General features: G+C 38.5%; 1 protein-coding gene across 1 annotated transcript in view; it reads right to left on the reverse strand.

Moving 5' to 3' along the window:
* LOC124804820 (sterol regulatory element-binding protein 1) overlaps positions 1–19,926 on the reverse strand; it is a 94,471-nt gene that overhangs the window by 47,782 nt on the left and 26,763 nt on the right. Inside the window, exons 9-10 of the mRNA XM_047265160.1 lie at positions 5,637–5,818; positions 360–608 (exon numbers count right to left, since the gene is read on the reverse strand). Of these exons, the coding sequence (XP_047121116.1) occupies positions 360–608; positions 5,637–5,818 (431 nt within the window). The remainder of the gene's footprint in view (positions 1–359; positions 609–5,636; positions 5,819–19,926) is intronic.

Genomic DNA, 19,926 nt, shown 5'->3' on the forward strand with positions numbered 1-19,926 from the left:
ACCAAACCACCTTGCTTAGTGATTAATAGTAGAAAAATAGGGTTGAGGATAGGTCATGCTTTTGTTGGAGGAACCATACTGTCAAACATACTCATTGTTATTTAAGGAAATGACAGAAAACTTAAAACAGGGCTGACAAATCAAAATATGAACATGGCGAAATACAAGTCTAGTGTCTCACATTAAACTACCAAAATAGAAGATCCAAGAGAGGATCTTTATATGCTTTAAATATTTGAAAATGCACATACTTCACTTGTGATATATACCACGCCACCTTCTCCTTACTCTGTTACAGTCATCAACAATAAACAAGAATTTTTTTGTAACTTTTAACCACTAACAAGGATGTATCTCACCTGTTTAGTATCTGCATGAAAGAGGGACATGACTCTTTTATACGAAGTGCAGCTGCAACATATACATCTGCCATTTGCTCCACAGTTAACAGATGGGCAGCTGCTTCAGACATATTGACAGCACTCAGTGCCAACATAATGCCTGTCCAATGACCATCTGCAGATCCTCCCACAAGATGTAACTGGTTCAGTCGATGATACACTTGTGACAGGTCACGAGCAGAATTAATGGCCTCCCGTCGTGTTGAGCTAGTATAAAAAATGAAAAGTCAACATAACAAATATATCATGCAAGAAAAATGTACATGCAGTTCCACAATAAATATTAAATAAAGAAAAGAAGTTTCATAACTTCATAACAGAGGGGTAGTTCTGAATAGAAACTATCAGAAGCATCTCAAGTGCAAATCATTTGAAACTTGGCTACTAACTTAACATACAGTATCAGATCACAGTAATCTGATTTAATTTTTGTAAATCACTTGTCCCACAATTGCAATTCTTATAAAACTGAATTACATATGAAATCAAACAAATATCTTCTTCTGCAGATGGAGAATATATTTTGCAATGGAAGTAAAATACTATATGGTGACAGACTTCTACTGTTGTTTGGTCATGTTATCATTAACAGTGATTGGGAATCAGCGTTGCCACAAGTATCCCCAAGTGAAATTCCCTGATATTTCCTGATTTCCAGACAAGTTTTAGCATTTTTCCCAGACAAGTTTTGAGATCTCAAGGGTAAGCACAGACATAAGATGAGAATCCATCTTTGCAGCTATGGCACAAAAAAACAATAGTGCCAAACGAGAAAATATCTAAATAAAACTTGCAAGCAGACAGCATTTCCTAATGTGAGCAACAATCTTCAGTACTAACAGCAACATCTTTTGTAATGAACTATTTTTAGATGGAGAAAGCAAGCCAAATGGTATATATGTTTCATTAATACCACTGATATTATTTTATTTCAATAAAATGAAACAAATTTGTTGGCCAAAATACGTATTTCTTTGGAGTCACAAGACAGATTTAAAATATGTTACTGATTTCAGAAAAAACATCAGAAAAAAAGGCCTTCTGAAAGAAGTGTATAAGCCAGTGAAGAGTTGTGTAAACCAACAATATAGGTGACCACCAATAAAATGTTAGTTGTTCTATGTTCATTATTGTCAGTTATCACCCAATGTGCAACATCTATTACTTTACAGATATTATCTGATTTTTCTTTCAGAAATATTTTAGCTTACAAACTGCCAGCAACTGCCACAATTTTCTCCTTCCAATCATCCATATTTTGTAATATATAAACTACTTTTAAAGTGCCAAAATGTACTAGAACAGACAAAACATCTATATAATGCCACACCTTACAACATACTTGCGGTGAGACAGTTGCAATTTCTGAAATCCATCGCCCATGGCCTCTGACCTGCTGAGGAGCACTGCAGTCCTAGGTCCACGGTGCATTATGCCACACAAATACAGTGCCGGCCTGCAGCCAGGTCGGTGAGACTAGATCTGATGGGCAGGATCTGCACGTTAGTGGGAAACGATGGGCTTCAGATCAGCAGGCCCAATCCGTTAGAGATAGACGCAGAAATGGCCTGCGGTTTTGGCCTGTTATGGAAATCCACTAGCATGGCCAGCTATTCAAGAGTCACAGATAGCATGTTGATGAAATGGGACCACAGTGATCAATCCATGCAACAGATAACTTGTGAAAGTACTGTGAGAATCAATAATAATGAGGATATGTAGCAACTCACCATAAAGATGATTGCAAAGACAATCGCACTCTCACAACTAAATTTTTGGCCATAGCCTTTGTCAGAAAACGAGTGCACGCACACACACTTTGACGCAATCACTTATGACTCATGGACACGTTAATGCCGTCTCTGGCCACTGTGTCTACAGTCTCTGAGAATCAGATCCAAACAAACCAGTCCTCATGCCTCACTGCCTGTCATTGGCAGCTGTTAGGCTAGCGGCGACAAGCGGTGGCAGCACTGACTGCAAACTGAGGTGAGTGGTAGGAAGGGGAGAAGCAGTAGCAATGAGGGAGTACGGAAGTGGCACATGTGCTCAGCTGCACCCAACCAGTGATAATGCATGACATCTCAGTAAACAAACCATTTCATCTACTGAGTGCTTTCCAGTTGTCACAACTACTGACAGCATTGGGAGAACCAGTCATGACAATTTCACCTGGTGTGCAAGACTTATGACACATGTGAAATACCCTCAGATTTCAGGAGGAAAGTTATAATTCCAATTTAGTGTTAACTGTTTATTATGTTGGCAAAATAATGATTTGACATTATCAGCACATATCATATAAAATAATATGCTTAAATACAATCTGAGTATATATTTTTGGACATGGGTCGTACTGATCATCAATGCCACAAGTCCTGAGCAATCTTAACTGGCCCTGATAGGGATGCAGACTTCTTGGTGTTGGACAAATGATGGTAGTGGTAGTACAGTTATTCACATGTACCGTAACAGATACTGGATGCACAACTGCGCCAACAAGGGATACCACAACTGTAGATACTGGGATCATTCTTCCTGCACGGTTCAGAGTTCCATAAGTGGATGGGACTGCCCATTATCATGAGCTCCTGTGTTAGGAGAGTGACGGAATCAGCCAGCGAATTTACAGCTGTGTCGACAAGGAAGTCCATGTAGAGAAGTATGGTTCCTGGCAGGCATGTCCAGGATGTGTAGGTGGCACTGCTGGCAGATCAATGGTGCTAATTGTGTGGGCATAGGGGCCACCTTTCATCGGCTGGTTTGAGCGATATTCACTGCTGTTGTCATATACAGATGAATTAAAATAAGGTCTTGGTTTTGCATAATGTATTGTTTTGCACAGAACATGATCGACATGCTGTAGCTTCCCAAGTGGATAATATTTTCTAAAGTCTCATTTCATAGCATTATGGCAACTCTTCTTCAGCCTCCTCTCCTCCAGATGTTATTTACCCTTATCCTGTCCAATGCAGTTACTCAAATCATGTAAATGACATGTCCACTTCACTTCCAAGTTCTCTAACTTCCTCACTTCCTATAATGTTCCCACACTCCAAATCTCCAAATTAACATGGACATCATCTTTTTTTTTTTCTTTCTGGTGATACGCTCTGGAGTAGTTACCATTTGCAGACAGGAATATGGAACTATTTTACCTAATCTAGGACTCTTCCTCCTTACTTTTGTTTCTCATTAGAAAACAATAAGGGGTTAAAATTTATCCTCGTGGTTTAGCACAACCAAACACTGTCAGTAATTTTCACAGTCCCAATATTTAAACATTCTAATTGACACAAAGAATCTTGTGAATAATACCGTGGCTATGTAGCAATATAAATGACATTGACAGAAAGACAGCAATATTACCCACGGAGTCAATTTTTTTATGTTCCTGGGTCAGATAAATATCTTTAGTGCCCATCATTTCTCAAGACGCAAGATGAAAACTCCAATTTGATGATACATTAAATTGCAGAGACATATTAACCTTGTAATGAAATCTGATCTGATGACTATGTTATGAGAAATGAAAATCTGCACCCTGCTTATCAACAGTGGCTGTCTACATACAGCAAACCCCATTATTACATTTTTCAGTAGACTGACCCAAGAAGTGTAAAATACAAGAAAGCATATGAAATGCAACAAGCAAAAATGAATAAATTATTCTAACTGTTATTTTCTTTATATTGTTCAAAATATAAAATAAAAACAATTTAAATTTTGTCTGAGAGAGAGAGAGAGAGAGAGAGAGAGAGAGAGAGAGAGAGAGAGAGAGAGAGAGAGAAGAAGAAGAAGGAGGAGGACGGAAAAAAAAAAGAAATCGACAACAATTATTTTTGTTTCTTTCTAACTGCAATTTGCTCTCCAAAATATACAAAGCACCAATCACAAAAGCAGTAGCCATTTGATGACACACACAAATTTGCACGCTCATTTCCCTCTTCATTCTGATCATATCTAATAGTGTACAGAAAACACAGAAGCAAAAGTATTTCGTGAAACCACATTAGAGAGACTTGTTACTGATAATCATTATAAAATTATGGCACATGAACCTGTAACAGAATGTTGGTTAATACACTAAAGCTGGTGGTCTTCGTAAACAGAGAACAATAGGCACAAAATCTACAACTGTTTGGTAAAAAGATCACTCGGTTCTGGGACATCCTGGGTGAGACAGAGGTCAGAAATTGTTGTCATGTTATGGAGCATCCTGAAGAGGAGTGTTTATGTCTGACCATCGTAAGACTGTGCATCTAGTACTGATTAGCATATTTCATGCAGGAGTAACAACAATTCTTGAAAGCCCATTATAGAGACAGCCTTCTTGAAAAGCAGTGTTTATTCATGCATGTGAAATTAAACTGAAACAGCTGGAAGATACAAGGGGAAGTTCCAGGCTATATATATCTATAGTACCTGATTTGTTTACTTTGGTCCTTGTGTAATAGATAATTATCTGGGCAATCTGATGGATGGCTGGGGAGGGAAGATGACAAGTGACTGATAATATAACTTGATTTTGAGAAATGAAGAAACCACAGAACAGTTGCTTAATCCACAATCTTATTGTGTACATGACTGATTTTGGAACAAGAATTCCATCATTTGGGTAAAAATATAAAAGTCTGTGTCAAAAGGGCAAAGGGACAAAAAACCTTTGGTTCCATGACAACACCCTGGGGTGTTTATTGACCTCAGATGATTAAACATTGGTATTCTTAAACCAGTCCTGTGCATAAGAAAAGATTGTGGATTAACCAATTGTTCTGCGGTTTCTTCATTTTTCAAAACGGACTTGTACAGTTGCAGCTGCCCCATAAGGACAGTTTGTAATATCACTTGAAAAAACACTATGAATTACAGACAATGAAACTCCCCTGTAATGTTTATATTGGGATGGAGATGAATCAGACAGACATAACTGGTGAAAAAACCAATTAATCACAGTTTCTGTAATGAACAAATATGGCACAGTGAAGGTAACAACCAAGGTTCTGAGAGGGTATTTCATTCAAAAGTGAAAAATATAAATGCAGAGAGAAGAAATGTCTTTAATGTGTAAGAAGGAAATATTACTATCAATGTTAAAATTGAGTTTACTGTTACATGGATTATGTCTATCAGCCTATGAGCAGAAAGGGTTGACCTGTGTTCATAGCTTTACCATATTTTTGGAACACATTTTCAGTCACAATATCTCTTTAATTTCTGGATTAATGGTCTTACCTATCAGCAAAAAAGCCACCAGCATGTTTTGCTAACCAGCGGCCAACCCAGAGTCGGTGCAGCAGTTGTCTTAAAATCTGCCATGCTGTTGATGACAATAACTCGAGCTTTGAGGCAGGAAGTGGTTGACCAAACGCAACAAGGCAACGGCGAAGTTCCTGTGTAGCTGCAGGTAACTCACCCTAGAAAATTGATGGCATTACCACAAAATATAAATAGCTAAGATCTCACGTATGTAATGTATTACATGTATCTTAACACACTTCAAATTTTATTTGCAATAATTATTTAAAAAAACTATTTTCATAAAGTAATAGAAAGGGGGGGAAATCTGTTTTCAAATTTCTTAGTTATAATTTACATGTTATAATAAGTTATAATTTACCTGTTCTGAGGCATCAAGGGATCACCAATTTAGTACTGGAGAGCAGCGTGGAGGGTAAAAATCGTAGAGGGAGACAAAGAGATGAATACACTAAGCAGTAGGTACTGGGAGATGAAGAAGCTTGCACAAGATAGAGTAGTACAGAGAGCTGCACCAAACCAGTCTCTGCTCTGAAGACAACAACAACAACAACAACAACAATTTACATTACTGAAGAGAAAAATGAACAACGTATTATTTACACAGATGATAAATTCTGTTACATGAGTAAAGCGAAAAAGAATAGACACGACATTCAACATCAAGGTACACAACATAATGAGACAGGCAGCAGGAAACGCCTAAAACAATCAAAAGAATTACAATCTGGCAGATGAAACAGCTCAGTACCATTCCTTTGCTGCCTAATGATAGCAGCAAGCCAAGCAACTATGAATAACTCGTCAGCAGGTAGAATGATCCACATTGCTCCAATGTAAAACAAATGCTTACAGCTGTGAAGCACAGCAGTGAGTTTCTCACAATGGACAATTATTGGTGTTTCACTTTGTTTAACTTGAAAATTAGATTGTTGTTTACTTCATTTTCGGTGTTTATTCACTTTTATTTCATTTCAAAGCACATTCAGTCCAACAGACATTGTAAGCCCAACATGTGAAATGAAATGGAAGAAGAAAATCAATCTGTACAGCCAGGCCACTGAATTAATGTGCTCAGTGAGGAAGTAATTTGAGAAAGCAAAGAAAAAAGTTCAGAATTTATTACCTGTTGCTTAGGGTTTAAAGAGATCAGAAACAGCTTTATATATAAACAAAAACACTGCTGTAACATTACGGTACAAAAGGTACAATATGGGTTGTGATGAGAGTGTTACAACAAAGTTACATAAAAAAGCAATCGAGGAAGAGGCAAGTGACAGCTTTGGACAATTTTCAGACAGACGCCATTCATTGTCCTCTATGACTACTATAAGGAAAGAGTTATCAAACACGATTGAAACTGCTCCTGTAGCTTCAGAAAGACATCCTTTATAAAGGCAGCAAATCTTCATTGTATACAGTGCTGAGACACACAAACTTGTAAGTACTTAATTACTACTGGACACAAAACATTAATGGAAATGACAAATGCTGTTGCATGGTGATGCAGATTTCTGCAGAGGATTATGGGTGTGCCATCTGATAATAATATCCGAGTACATGAAACTTGGGCTAACACCAGTCACTTAAACAGAGGTTGGAGTGATAGAACACCCAAAAGGACAATAGCAATGCCTGTTGGAGAACGAGAGCAATACATAGAACAGTTTTGTGTCAAACTGCCTTTAATTCAAAAAAGACACTTGATTAATGCGAAGGGATGAATAAAAAGGTAGGTGATTACAATGATAGGATGAATAGTGTAGTCTCTCTCAAATGGTTCCAAACATCACTATGAAAAATATCATATAGGCAACAGTCACTATCATGGATAATGCCCCAGAGAAGATTTGAAGAAATCTGAATTGCTCAAGATTGTGGCATGAAATAAACGACAATTTCCACAGTATATCATCAATGAAACTGCTGAAAGACGTGCATGAAATATTTCAGATACCTAAATATCATTATCTTTTCAATGTTATTGAATATATGTGGGTGTAAATAAAAAATAACAATGAAAAGTTCACCCTCTCTGAAGTTGAGATTCTCTCCTTGTGAAAGCTGTGAGTCAAGCAATAAGTGAGACCCGGAAGAAAACAGTGAACAGCATTGTTAAGTGTAACCAAACAGGCAGCAAAAAACAGTGGCGTCACTGAAAATTAATTGTAAAGCTGAGGAACGAAATGACCATATGCAGGGACCAGAAAATGTAGCATCTATTTTTCACAAAATTCACATCTATTTTCTTTGTTTATTAATGATTAGATGCACAAATGTAAAAGGTTTTCATGATGTCTCAGAGAAGACAAACCAATTATTAATTATCTGAAACTGACTGTTAAAAAAGTGCTGACTGCGGACTTTTTGACTGGAATGTTTGCTTTTGCAAAAACTTCCAACACATTTTTCTTCCAAAATGGTCTTTGTTTTCTTCGTTTGGCTGCATTCAAGCTTTCAAAAAGGATTGTTCTGAGGAAAGCAGCAGCAGCATTTTCTCACGAGTTAAGTGAATGTGTCTCCGATATAAGGTGTTTTTGAACATTATTTGTCTTTTCCTGCTGAATTTGAATATCAAAGAATCTGCACACACTAATTTCAACATTTTGTGGACATTCGTAGCCCTATGACCCATACTTGACAATGCTACAGATAGAACTGACAAGACACTTAGCATGGAAGTAGAACCAAACGTACAGCAACTCGATTTTAATGTTAAGGGAAGAATTTCATCGCCATAAAAAAACATTACAGATTTTGTTTCCTAATTGCTATAGCGCAGAAAGCAGGCACTATAGGCTATAGTCACAGATGGCTGCGAGTGTAAAAAGACTAGAATTTTGACCGCCGGAGGCCCAGTAGCAGTGCAGGGTAACAAACCGTGCCTCCATTTCACTGGGCAGCAGTCAACAGCAGAAATGACACACTGTCACAGGGATCGCAATCTCTTCTGATGTTGTAAAGGTCGTAATCGAAATCCACGATGGACCAGGATTAATCGCTACATTTATTTATTTAAAGTAAAACAACAACAACAACACACACTGAGCAACACACAACACAAAGCATTCGGGGACGGCTACCATGCGACTGCATGTTGAAGTTAGCAGAGTATCGTTAAGGATGTAGTTCAGGCCCGACCTCTAGCGGTATTCAATGCAACTACAGTCAACAAATTTGCCACATCAGAACTGTCCACATTATACTATCTTTTGAGGTTTAGCAAGCGAACAAACAAACAAACATATATGTTTCTTTCTTATAAAATGCTAGGTTCCATTGCTGAGTACTACATTGCATTAAGTGGTGTGTATCTTAAACAGACCATTCAACTGTCCACATTGACATGACACCGGATCATTGAGCGCATTGATACATCACTGTGTTCGTACACTACATTTTCTAAGTAGGTTCTTGTGCACATTATCTTTCCAAATTGGACTTTGCCAAATGGTGTACAATGCCAGTAAATGCTTACATTTTCAGTATTGTGTATGCAGAAAATAAAGCTGTTTCAAACTATATCTGATACATGGCTATCTGGATTCCATTCACTGTGAAACAGACTATTAAGTGATTCGCGGTTTCACATTTTGAGGCAGAATTCACATCCTATCACAAAATGCGAATTATTCCAGTTCTTAAGCATATGGCATCATTGGCTGGGAGAGCTCATCTGGGGGTTGTTTGGCCATCGGGCACAAATCTTTCTATTTTACATGGCTTTGGTGACTTGTACAACAATGAGGATGAGATGAAATGAGGACAACACACACGCCCAGTCCCTGAGCGAAGAAAATTTCCGACCCAGCTGGGAATCAAACCTGGTTCCCTTCTATCTAGAGGCAGTGACACTAATCACTAGACCACAAATTGCAGACATACAACTGGAGGGAGCAGTAACAGCTCACGCAGTGCGGAAGGAAATAATTCTGAATCAGATTCTGTGAGCAACATTACTAGTGCCATAACTGGCTGACAGTCAGGAGTTTAAGAGGAAAGCAAGCCATCAGTCAATCATCACAACACATTATAACTGTCAGTGTACTGATAAGATTGTTCTGGAATAATATTATGGAAGGAAGGAAGACAAGAGAGAGAGATACTCTAGGAGGAATATCACAGACCACTGAAAGACATTACACTGAAGGAAGACTACATTCACTCAGAATTATTGAGATTTTTAGGTGACAAAGTTATTCCATCTGGTACACAAGGTACACAAGATAGCTGACATCCTCAGACTTCAAGAAGAATGTAATAATTACACTTCCAGAGAAGGCAGATGGTGACAGCAATGGATATTACTGAACCATCAGTTTAATAGGTGGTTGTTGTTGTCTTCAGTCCTGAGACTGATTTGATGCAGCTCTCCATGCTGCTCTATCCTGTGCAAGCTTCTTCATCTCCCAGTACTTACTGCAACCTACATCCTTTTGAATCTGCTTAGTGTATTCGTCTCTTGGTCTCCCTCTACGATTTTTACCCTCCACGCTTCCCTCCAATGCCAAATTTGTGATCCCTTGATGCCTCAGAACATGTCCTACCAACTGGTCCCTTCTTCTTGTCAAGTTGTGCCACAAACTCCTCTTCTCCCCAATTCTATTCAATACCTCATCAGTTACGTGACAGACCCATCTAATCTTCAGCATTCTTCTGTAGCACCACATTTCGAAAGCTTCTATTCTCTTCTTGTCTAAGCTATTTATCGTCCATGTTTCACTTCCATACATGGCTACACTCCACACAAATACTTTCAGAAACGACTTCCTGACACGCAAATCTATACTCATTGTTAACAAATTTCTCTTCTTCAGAAACGCTTTCCTTCCCATTGCCAGTCTACATTTTATATCCTCTCTACTTCGACCATCATCAATTATTTTGCTCCCCAAATAGCAAAACTCCTTTACTACTTTAAGTGTCTCATTTCCTAATCTAATTCCCTCAGCATCACAGCAGGTTACAGTTTTTTTTTTAAATTGACACGAGTTATTTACTGAAGGGAGTGAGACAGGGTTGCAGTCTATTCTCAATGTTTTCAATACATACAATGAGTAACCATCAAAGAAAACAAGGGAAAATTTGAAAGGAAATTGAAGTTCAGGGTGAAGAAATTGAGCTTTGATGTTTGCCAGTGATACTGCAATTCTGGCACAGATGGCAAAGAACTTGAAAGATCAGCTGATCAGTGGATAGTGTCCACAAAAGAGGTTGCAAGATGAAAATCAACAAAAGTAAATGGAGGGTTATGGATTGTAGTCAAATTAAATCAAGTGATGCTGAAGGAATTAGACTAGAAAATATAACACTAAAAGAAGTATATCAGTTTTGCTATTTGGGGAGTGACAACAGATGTGACAAAGTAGAAACAATGTAAAATGAAGACTGGCAATATGAAGAAATGAGTTTCTAAAAAATAGAACTCTGTTTAAGCGTAAAGAATTCTTCTGAAGGTGTATGTATAGAGTGTAGCCTTGTATGGAATTGAAATGTAAATAATTCAGACAAGAAGCCAATACAAGCCTTTGAAATGAGGTGCAACAGAAGAATGCTAGAGGTTAGATGGGTAAACTGCATAACAAATGAAGAGTTACTGAATAGAAGTGAAGAGATTATAAGTTTATGGAATAACTTGATTAAGGGAAGGGATAAGTTCTCACGACACATCCTGGGGCATCATGGAATTGGGTAATGTGATAATGGAGTGAACACAAGGAGGTAAAGATATTCAAAAACTCTCTAATTACAAGTACAACTAAACTGATAGTATGCTATTCCCTTGTGCAAACTGTCATCACATATGGATCAGAAACATGGACAATGACAGAAGCAGACAGTAACAGCCTAAGGGTATTTGAAAGGAAAATCTTACAAAAAAAATCTATAGGCCTGAGAGAGAGGCAGAAGGTTGGAGAGTGAGATACAACCATGAAATACAAGAACTTTTACAAAGGAACGATATAGTGAAGAATACGTTGGTTTGGACATATAGAGAGGATGATGGAAGACAGGATGCCCAAACGAATAATGAATGCCAGATTGGATTCCACCAGAAGGAAGGGCAGACTAAGAGCTAGATGGATGGACAATGTGCTGGCTGACCTTGCCAAAATGGGGATCTGTGGATGGAACAAAAAAGCTGAGAACAGAGGGATATGGAGGAAGTTTACTGAGGAGGCCAAGGCCCACCAAGGGTCTAACTAACTGGGAGTCCGTATGACATTTTGACTCTGGTTTTTATGCCCTGAAATGTTACACCTTTGTACACAATGTGACCCACACGTAAGTAAACGCTGTCTGACTGTAATGACTAAAGTTTCAGACTGACAATAACTTCTGCAAAGCACAGACAAGGAAAAGTGTGTTTAACCAAAGTTAATCAAGAAAAAACTGAAATTAGAATCCGCATTGTAGACCTCATACATCTACTGACTGTGTATGTAAATAAATTGTACCTTATAGTTACAAATTGTGCCATGCAAATTTTTTACCTTCTGTGCCCTACGTTACCCAACACTTGAAAAACCGTGAACTTGTTTGGTAGCAGAAATTATTTAAATGTCTCTGTCAACCCCAGTACATGTATCTAAATTCCACACCGATATGTATAGCTAAAATTGTTACATAATATAATTGTGATCACTGCTGAAGTTAGGCTACTTCATCCCAGCTTTAAATATAATTAAAAATGGATGGGGTAAGTTTTGAGAAATTAGTTCTTCAGTGGACACATGTACAGGTATGGAACACGAGGAAAGATTCATTTAAAAAAAAGATCCAGGAGAAGGACAATAAATTCGTAAGACCCCTAGTGTAATTAAATAAAATATAATTAACAATGTTCATGCACAGCATAACTTACTTCATGCTTAAATACGTGTCTTCACATCCTCACTGGATACGACAGATAAAAGAAAACCTGAAACATGGTCTTACATGTGGAAGTTACATTGGCATGAAACGGCAAAAAAAGCTTGAAAATGAACTAACTTTTGCAGCTGTACGGAATATCCAGTATAAATTGCGTGCATTCTCTCTTCTGTATTAGTACAGATTGCATGCACCTGTCCACATTTCTACTATGGCTGCGTAACATATAAAGAGAACCTGGTTGTCCTCTGCCACATGAAGTCAGAATACACTGATTCTATCTGTGAGCCCATCTCTTTCCTTCTCTACAGGGTGGTCAGAAACCGTTTTCAAGTGGCCTGCCAAATACAATCAGTGTCAGTTGATCTCATGGCGTAGATGATAGCGCACGACTGCTGAGCCTATGGCTTAGGTTCGATCCTTACTATCCTCGCACATCTAATTTTTGTATTGCTCTCTTGTTCGCTTGGAGGAAACCAAACGAAGAACACATCCGGCAAACACTGTCTCTGGCGGTCCGCTCAAATTTGCACACATAACAATACGGTTGGCTGACTTCAATGCTAACTAACTCTGAAATTACGCCATGTACCAAATTTTTTTCTTAACAATTATTTCTCAGCAAAACCTACCATGCAACACCGTTACAAGTTTTTCAGACTGTTTCTGACCACCCTGTGCAGAAGCAATAGTCTGGTTGTAGGTGCGTGATTCTTAATTTGAGGTTGTATGAAACTTCCTGTGAGTGGGTTAAAGCTTTGTATGCTATGAAGTAAACAGTCAAATTTCAATTAGGCATGGCAGCGGCTTCTTATTGACGAATCACATAGCAGACAAAGCCACCAACTTCTAAAAAGTACATGATAAAGATGCACTTACAATGTCACAGATAAGACAGTACAAATACGTAACAATATCAGTCCCTGAGCATAAAATACATGACATAAATCATAATCATACATAAAAATAAACTTTCTACTTACAGACTCTTGTCTGTATCACTCGCACAAACACTACTCATTCAAATAATTACATAGCGTGCAACTAAGGTGTTAAATGTGCAGCTTTCAGCACTCAACCGAACCGTCTAGCTGCTTTATCCGGGCAGGCACACACTACTCAATACCTCCAACTATACTCATCAGGCCGAAACACTTATCGCGGCACGCCGAAGGCATGTGAAATGCTTCATTCGCATTACCGAATACTAAAGCCGTCACACAACAAAGGTTATGTAAAGCATCTGAGCATACACTTACTCCTACAAGAGAGACCTTATGCGAATGCAGTGCACCATGGAACAGCACAAATAGATGAACCATTGCAGTATGCTTTCAGCAGATGAGTGGCATAAACATCTTGTTTGCGTCCCATCTGCAGAGTCATGAGCGCGCTTAGTTTGTTTACTTCCTTGCCGCAGCTACTATTCGCGTCCGTTGACACTGAGTCATTAAGGTTCATTCCTACAGAAAAGCTACCATCAAGATCAGCTTCCAGCCCGACCACGCCCATTTGAAATCTTGACAAAGTTCAAATACCACCACAGCACATCATCGGTATCCTACTATCCATCACAAGTAGCATTGTCTACGTCAAGATGGTCAATGACAAGTTATGTCACGCTGTTGTGAGGTGAGCAGTTGTGCAAACACTCTCAAGTTCAAACACTCCGATGGTCACGTCAGGGCAGTTACTGTTGACCATGCAGGCAAGTAGGATTATGCACACTAAGAGTCTTCGAACTCCCTTTCGAAGTGGCACCAAATGTATTTACTGCAGTTTTCCGACTGTATGGGACGGTAATTAACCACGTGGCTGAAAAATGGAACACCTTTGAAACTTACCCGGTCCTCAGCGGTGTCCGACAAGTCAAAACTGAATTAAAGAAACACGTGCCATCCTACTGAATCATAGGTGGATGTCGAGCAATTGTAATGTACGATGGACAGCCTCGTACTTGTTCTGGTTGCAGCCATGAGGGTCATGTACGCTTGGTGTGTATTCAACATCACGTTTCACAAATCCCATTAGGTGAAACGGCACCACCTCCTAGGGTAACGGCCGTCCCCATCAATTACGCAGGGGTGACAGGGTCGACCATCGTGGAAGACGAAAGACCACTTCAAAGACAGGGAACGTTAGAAGAGTGTTGAAGAAGAAGACTAGGAGGTAAAAATTTTGTATGGGCACAAAAATGTGACTGTATATGGGTACAAATGGATGCAAGTTGTAGAAGTTATGCAGACGTGAAGATTCCTGCAGAGGATATAGTAGTGAAGAGAGCTGCATTAAACCATACTTCCGACTGAGGATCACAACAACAATAATAATATTAACCTGTTGCTTCTTGTAGAAAAATTTAGTAATGAAAATAATTAACCATTAAAATAAACCACAAATGTTTTACAATACTGCAAAAATAGTTTGTATTGCTATTGTGAAGTACAACAAATAACATTTAAGGCATACTAATTACTGAACAATTCTTTGCAATTTTTGGAATTTTATAGTAAAATTAATAACTGTAAATATATTTATACATACAACTATGGCCAGAATATTGCCGCTTTTCTGTTTTGCCACTAGCAAATATGAGTTGTTGTGACCATTGATGTCACATTATGCAACAAAGCCACATGAATTGTCAATAACGATTATTTGTCATACGGACTATAAACGTATGAAGTTAAGCAGAAAGGAGCTTCAGTCCCACAAAAAAAATTTCAGAAGGCTGTTATGAATTGTCCATGACACTATGACTTGTGTTAAAATTACTGTTGCAACATTGCAGCAAAAATGTGAAGACATGAGCAGTGACCTCAGTGTGAGATGCTACCCATGTTGCCATACTGCATTGTGAAACATCCTTAAGCAATGTAAAATAATAACCTACCTACTCATACCTTCAACAGGATTAGGGTTCAGTTTGTGATGCAGTTAAAGAAAAGAAAATGAATTAAACATTTATGCCACTCCTTTACTGGACGAATTAATATAACGTTTTTAACAGTGATGTTTCATTCCCACCCTTTAAATTTCACTGACTTCACAAACCCTGCCTGGCAACATCACTGCTTGCTGACTTTGGAGAGCATTGGATAACTTTCGGTAAGTTTGATGAACTTTCTGTGGTGTATTTGTTTTTAAAGTAATCACATCATTTAGGTAGTTATTTGATCATGAATGAAACTATGAAACTTTCTTGAAAAAATGATTCGACTGAGGACACAATACGCATTTGCGGCACATGGATACTGACTGATCTCATTTTCATTCAATTAGGTGAGTACTATCACTTTCAGACCCGATACGCACAATTGTGGGGGTGCGGTTTATTTGCGCTGCAGCATCATATTATTCCGCTATGCAGTTGAGTCCCAAGTCACGCGACTGTGCAGGAATCGCTGTTTCATATACAACTCAATTTATATCGATATCTCGTTACAGATGCGAGATATTGTGTCTTAATCTTTGGTAGTTTTCAAGATGGCGGGTCGGAAGCATGTCTGCCGAGGTAAATGTTTATTGTGCTTTATTTATTGCATTTTGACATTTGGAAAAATGTGTTTGAGATTCCGAAAGGTGTACAGAAGTAAATAAAAATATGTCCGCCACAATTATTTGAATACTTTCATAGTGACAATGACTGTAACATCCACACGCACAATTTTGCGTGTTGGGACTATTTTACCGGCATATGGTCATTTTCGGTCGATGTTTGTGGTTACGATTCGGAACACATTACGGAATAGATAAGTCATTTTACTATCGTATTTACGCATTATTTTCACAGTTTGTTTATTTGTTTCGTTTTAGGGCTTACTGACGAGGAAATTCTAGCCATATTAGATGACTCTGAAGTGGAAGTCTTCAGTAGTGATGACGAATTGTTAGATACAACTTGGACTCTTCCAACAATCAAACCTAGACTTGGAGAAAGCTCTGAATCTTCTGAGGAGGAGGAAAATTGTAACAATGCTTCTGCAACAATACTACCAGTTGCTCCAGAAGTTCAGGACAATTTTCCCAGTCAACACAGTAGAAAGAATTCTAAAAAAAACAGTGGAAACACATCGTCGTTTGTCCACTTGGAGAAAAAGACAATTCATCTACAAAATTTTTGCGCACTCAGAGAGTGAGGTAGGACAGGAAATTAAAACTCCAATGAGCTATTTCAGCGAGTACTACCCAGAAGATTTTTTTCAGTTAGCATCTGACTGCACTAACAGTTACTACTTTTCGAAGAAAGGGAAGTTGCTTCATACAAATCCTCAAGACATAAAAAAGCTGTATGGCATGCATGTACTTGTGGGATGCATTAGATATCCTCGTACACGTATGTACTGGCAGAAGTCATTGCGTATGCCAACTATTGCAGATTGTATGCCTAGAGACAGGTTCTTCACTCTCAGAACAGCACTGCATGTTGTGGACACTAACAACATTCCACATGAATCAGAAACTAATAGATTGTGGAAAGTACAACCTGCAGTTAATGTTGTATTCAGTGCTTGTTTGAGACTTCCACGCCCCTCTGAAAATGATTATTCCATTGATGAGCAAATGGTACCATTTACTGGACACTGCACATTGTCTCAGTATGTTCCAAACAAACCGCGCCCTTTGGGAATTAAAAACTTTGTTTTGGCAACAACGAAAGGTTTAGTACCTGATTTTGAATTTTATTAAGGTAAATCAACTCCTCTGCCAGATGTTGGCCTTGGTCTTGGGCCATCTGTAATACTTCGCCTTGCTCAAACATTACCTCAAGGTGCAAGACTATATTGTTGACAGATATTTTACAGCTTTGCCATTATTGCAATAGTTACTTGACCTAAGGCTGGAAGGAACAGGAACCATAATGAAAAACAGAGTGAAACCAGTTCACCTGACAGAAGAAAAAAGACTGGAGAGAGGAGATATGGAAGAATTCTGCAGGGACAATGATAAAATAGTCATTGTCCAGTGGAAAGATTCAAAAGCTGTGACCCTTGCCTCAACTTGTACAGGATGTGAACCTGTAAGCAATGTTGAGAGGTGGAGTAAATCAGAAAAGAAGTACATCTTAGTGCCATGTCCTGCAGTCGTGGTGAAGTACAACCTGTGTATGGGAGGAGTGGACCTCTGCGATCAAATGATGGAGACCTACAGGACTTTCTTGAAGACAAAAAAATGGACTTTAAAGTTTTGATTCATTTACTTGATTTGGCTTGCGTCAATTCCTGGTTACAATACAAAGTTGAATGCGAAGCCAATAAAGTACAAAAGAAAAGCATTTTAGATCTTTTGGATTTCGACAAGTGATTGGGAAAGCGCTAATTTCTTCTTCTTCAGGACAGGAACATGAATGTGAATCCAATGAAGAGCCACCAAATAAAATGTACAAATCAGCAAACACACCATGTGATGAGAAGCGGCTAGACGGACATCATCACTGCCCAACTGTTGATGATTTGCCTTCAGCTCGTTGCTGCAGGCAAAAAAATTGCATGAAGAGGACGAGAACCAGATGTCTGAGGTGTAATATTTATTAGTGTTTGTCAAAAGAATATAATTGCTTTCGTGAATATCACTGCAAGAAATGACATAAATATGTAAGATAATCCCGACCCACACAATCGTGTGGGTTTAAAATTTGTATCAAAATTAAAAAATAAAATTTTCTAAGAAATTGGTCCATGATTCTGTATTTTTTTTAGTTACAAAAATGCATTTATTTCAAAATTTTTATTTCAAGTTTGGGTGGGGGTCTGAAAGGGCTATGTGCACACTGCAACCACATCACTTGATGTAGCAGGTGTAAAATTACAAAAAAATAAAATAAAAAATAATTTTCTGGCACCAGAATTATGTATATATAAGAAGGCACGCAGTAGGGCATTGCAGAGTAGGAAAAGGTAGTACACTATGTGACACAAAAACCAACAGTGTCATCTGTCCATAATGTGATATAAAAGACAGACCTGCTGGCCAGTACTTATCTTCAGGATGTGAAATGTGTAGTACTGGAAATAGTCACATATAAAAGTGATTTTTTTCCTTGTTAGTTTCTTGGCAATGACAGAAAAAGGAAAGACAGGTCACCAGACCCCAGAATGAAGGGCATCCACCTGTAGTAAGGATAAGGGTAGATAAAGACGAAGGGAAACTCAATTTTCTTTTGATACAATTAACTGCCCTTGTCTGTAATTTGCAATTTGTGGTGAGTGAAGAGCATTTATCATTGATTTTCCTCTTGTTCCAGGTATGGTGAGGCTACGGGAGTTGGACGAAAATATCGAAATACCTCAAGAAATACATGCTTGCCAATCCTGCATAATGCACTGTTATATATGACCACCAATGGCATCTATGCAATATCCTCAGCATCTTGCAAGTGTGAGACATGGTCGAACAGTGTTCTGCAGCTGTAAATTCCCTGTATCGGAGCTAAGTGAATTCAAACATGCCCAAAGTGTTTGGTGTTCAAGATACCCCGTGTTGAAGATATTACTGCATACAAGGAAAGCGGAAAAACAAATCTGCTAACTCACAATGCAAATGAAAGTGTGTATTGAGTGATTGTGGCAGATGGTCACTGAAGAGGATTGTGATGAAAAATAAGACAACAGTGGCTGCAGAAGTTGCTGCAGAACCAAATGTTGCACTCACAAACCCTATCAACACCAGAACAACACGAAAGGAGCTCCTTAACAAGGGAATCGCTGGAATTCCAAAACCACTCTTCACTGGTGGAAGTGTCTATAAAAGGAAACTCAGGTGTTGAAGCCATAAAGCTTGGACTATGGGGCAATGGAAGACTGTCACTCGGTTGGATGAGTCTTGTTTCACATGATTTCCAACTTTTGGCTGGGTTTATCTACCAATAGTGAAGCATGGTGTGGATTCAATGATGAGTCTGGCAGCCATAGCACAGTATCCATGGGGCCCCTTGGTTATTCTGCAACATCGCATTACTGCCAAGGACTATATGACCATTTTTGCTGACCAGTTTCATCCCATGGTACAATGTTTGTTCCCGAATAATAATACTGTGTTTTAAGGCAACAGGGACACTTTTCACAAAGCTCAGATAATCCAGGACTGGTTTTGAGTACGAGAAGGAATTGTCACATCTGCCCTGGCCACCACAGTCATGAGATCTCAATATTATTGAGCTTTGGTGATCTTTTAGAGAATGGTGTACAATTGCTATCGACCTCCATCATCATTGCCTGAACTTGCCAAAATTGTGTAGGAAGAATGGCATACAATTCCCTTAAAAACTATACAGGACCTGTATTTATTCATTCTGAGATGACTGGAAGTGATTCTGAATGCCTACAGTTTTCCTACACCCTATTAATAATGGTAATATGTTGTGTTTTTGGTGTTTCTGTACACCATCTGTATT

Source organism: Schistocerca piceifrons, chromosome 7, assembly GCF_021461385.2.
Source record: "Schistocerca piceifrons isolate TAMUIC-IGC-003096 chromosome 7, iqSchPice1.1, whole genome shotgun sequence".
Lineage (NCBI taxonomy): Eukaryota > Metazoa > Arthropoda > Insecta > Orthoptera > Acrididae > Schistocerca > Schistocerca piceifrons.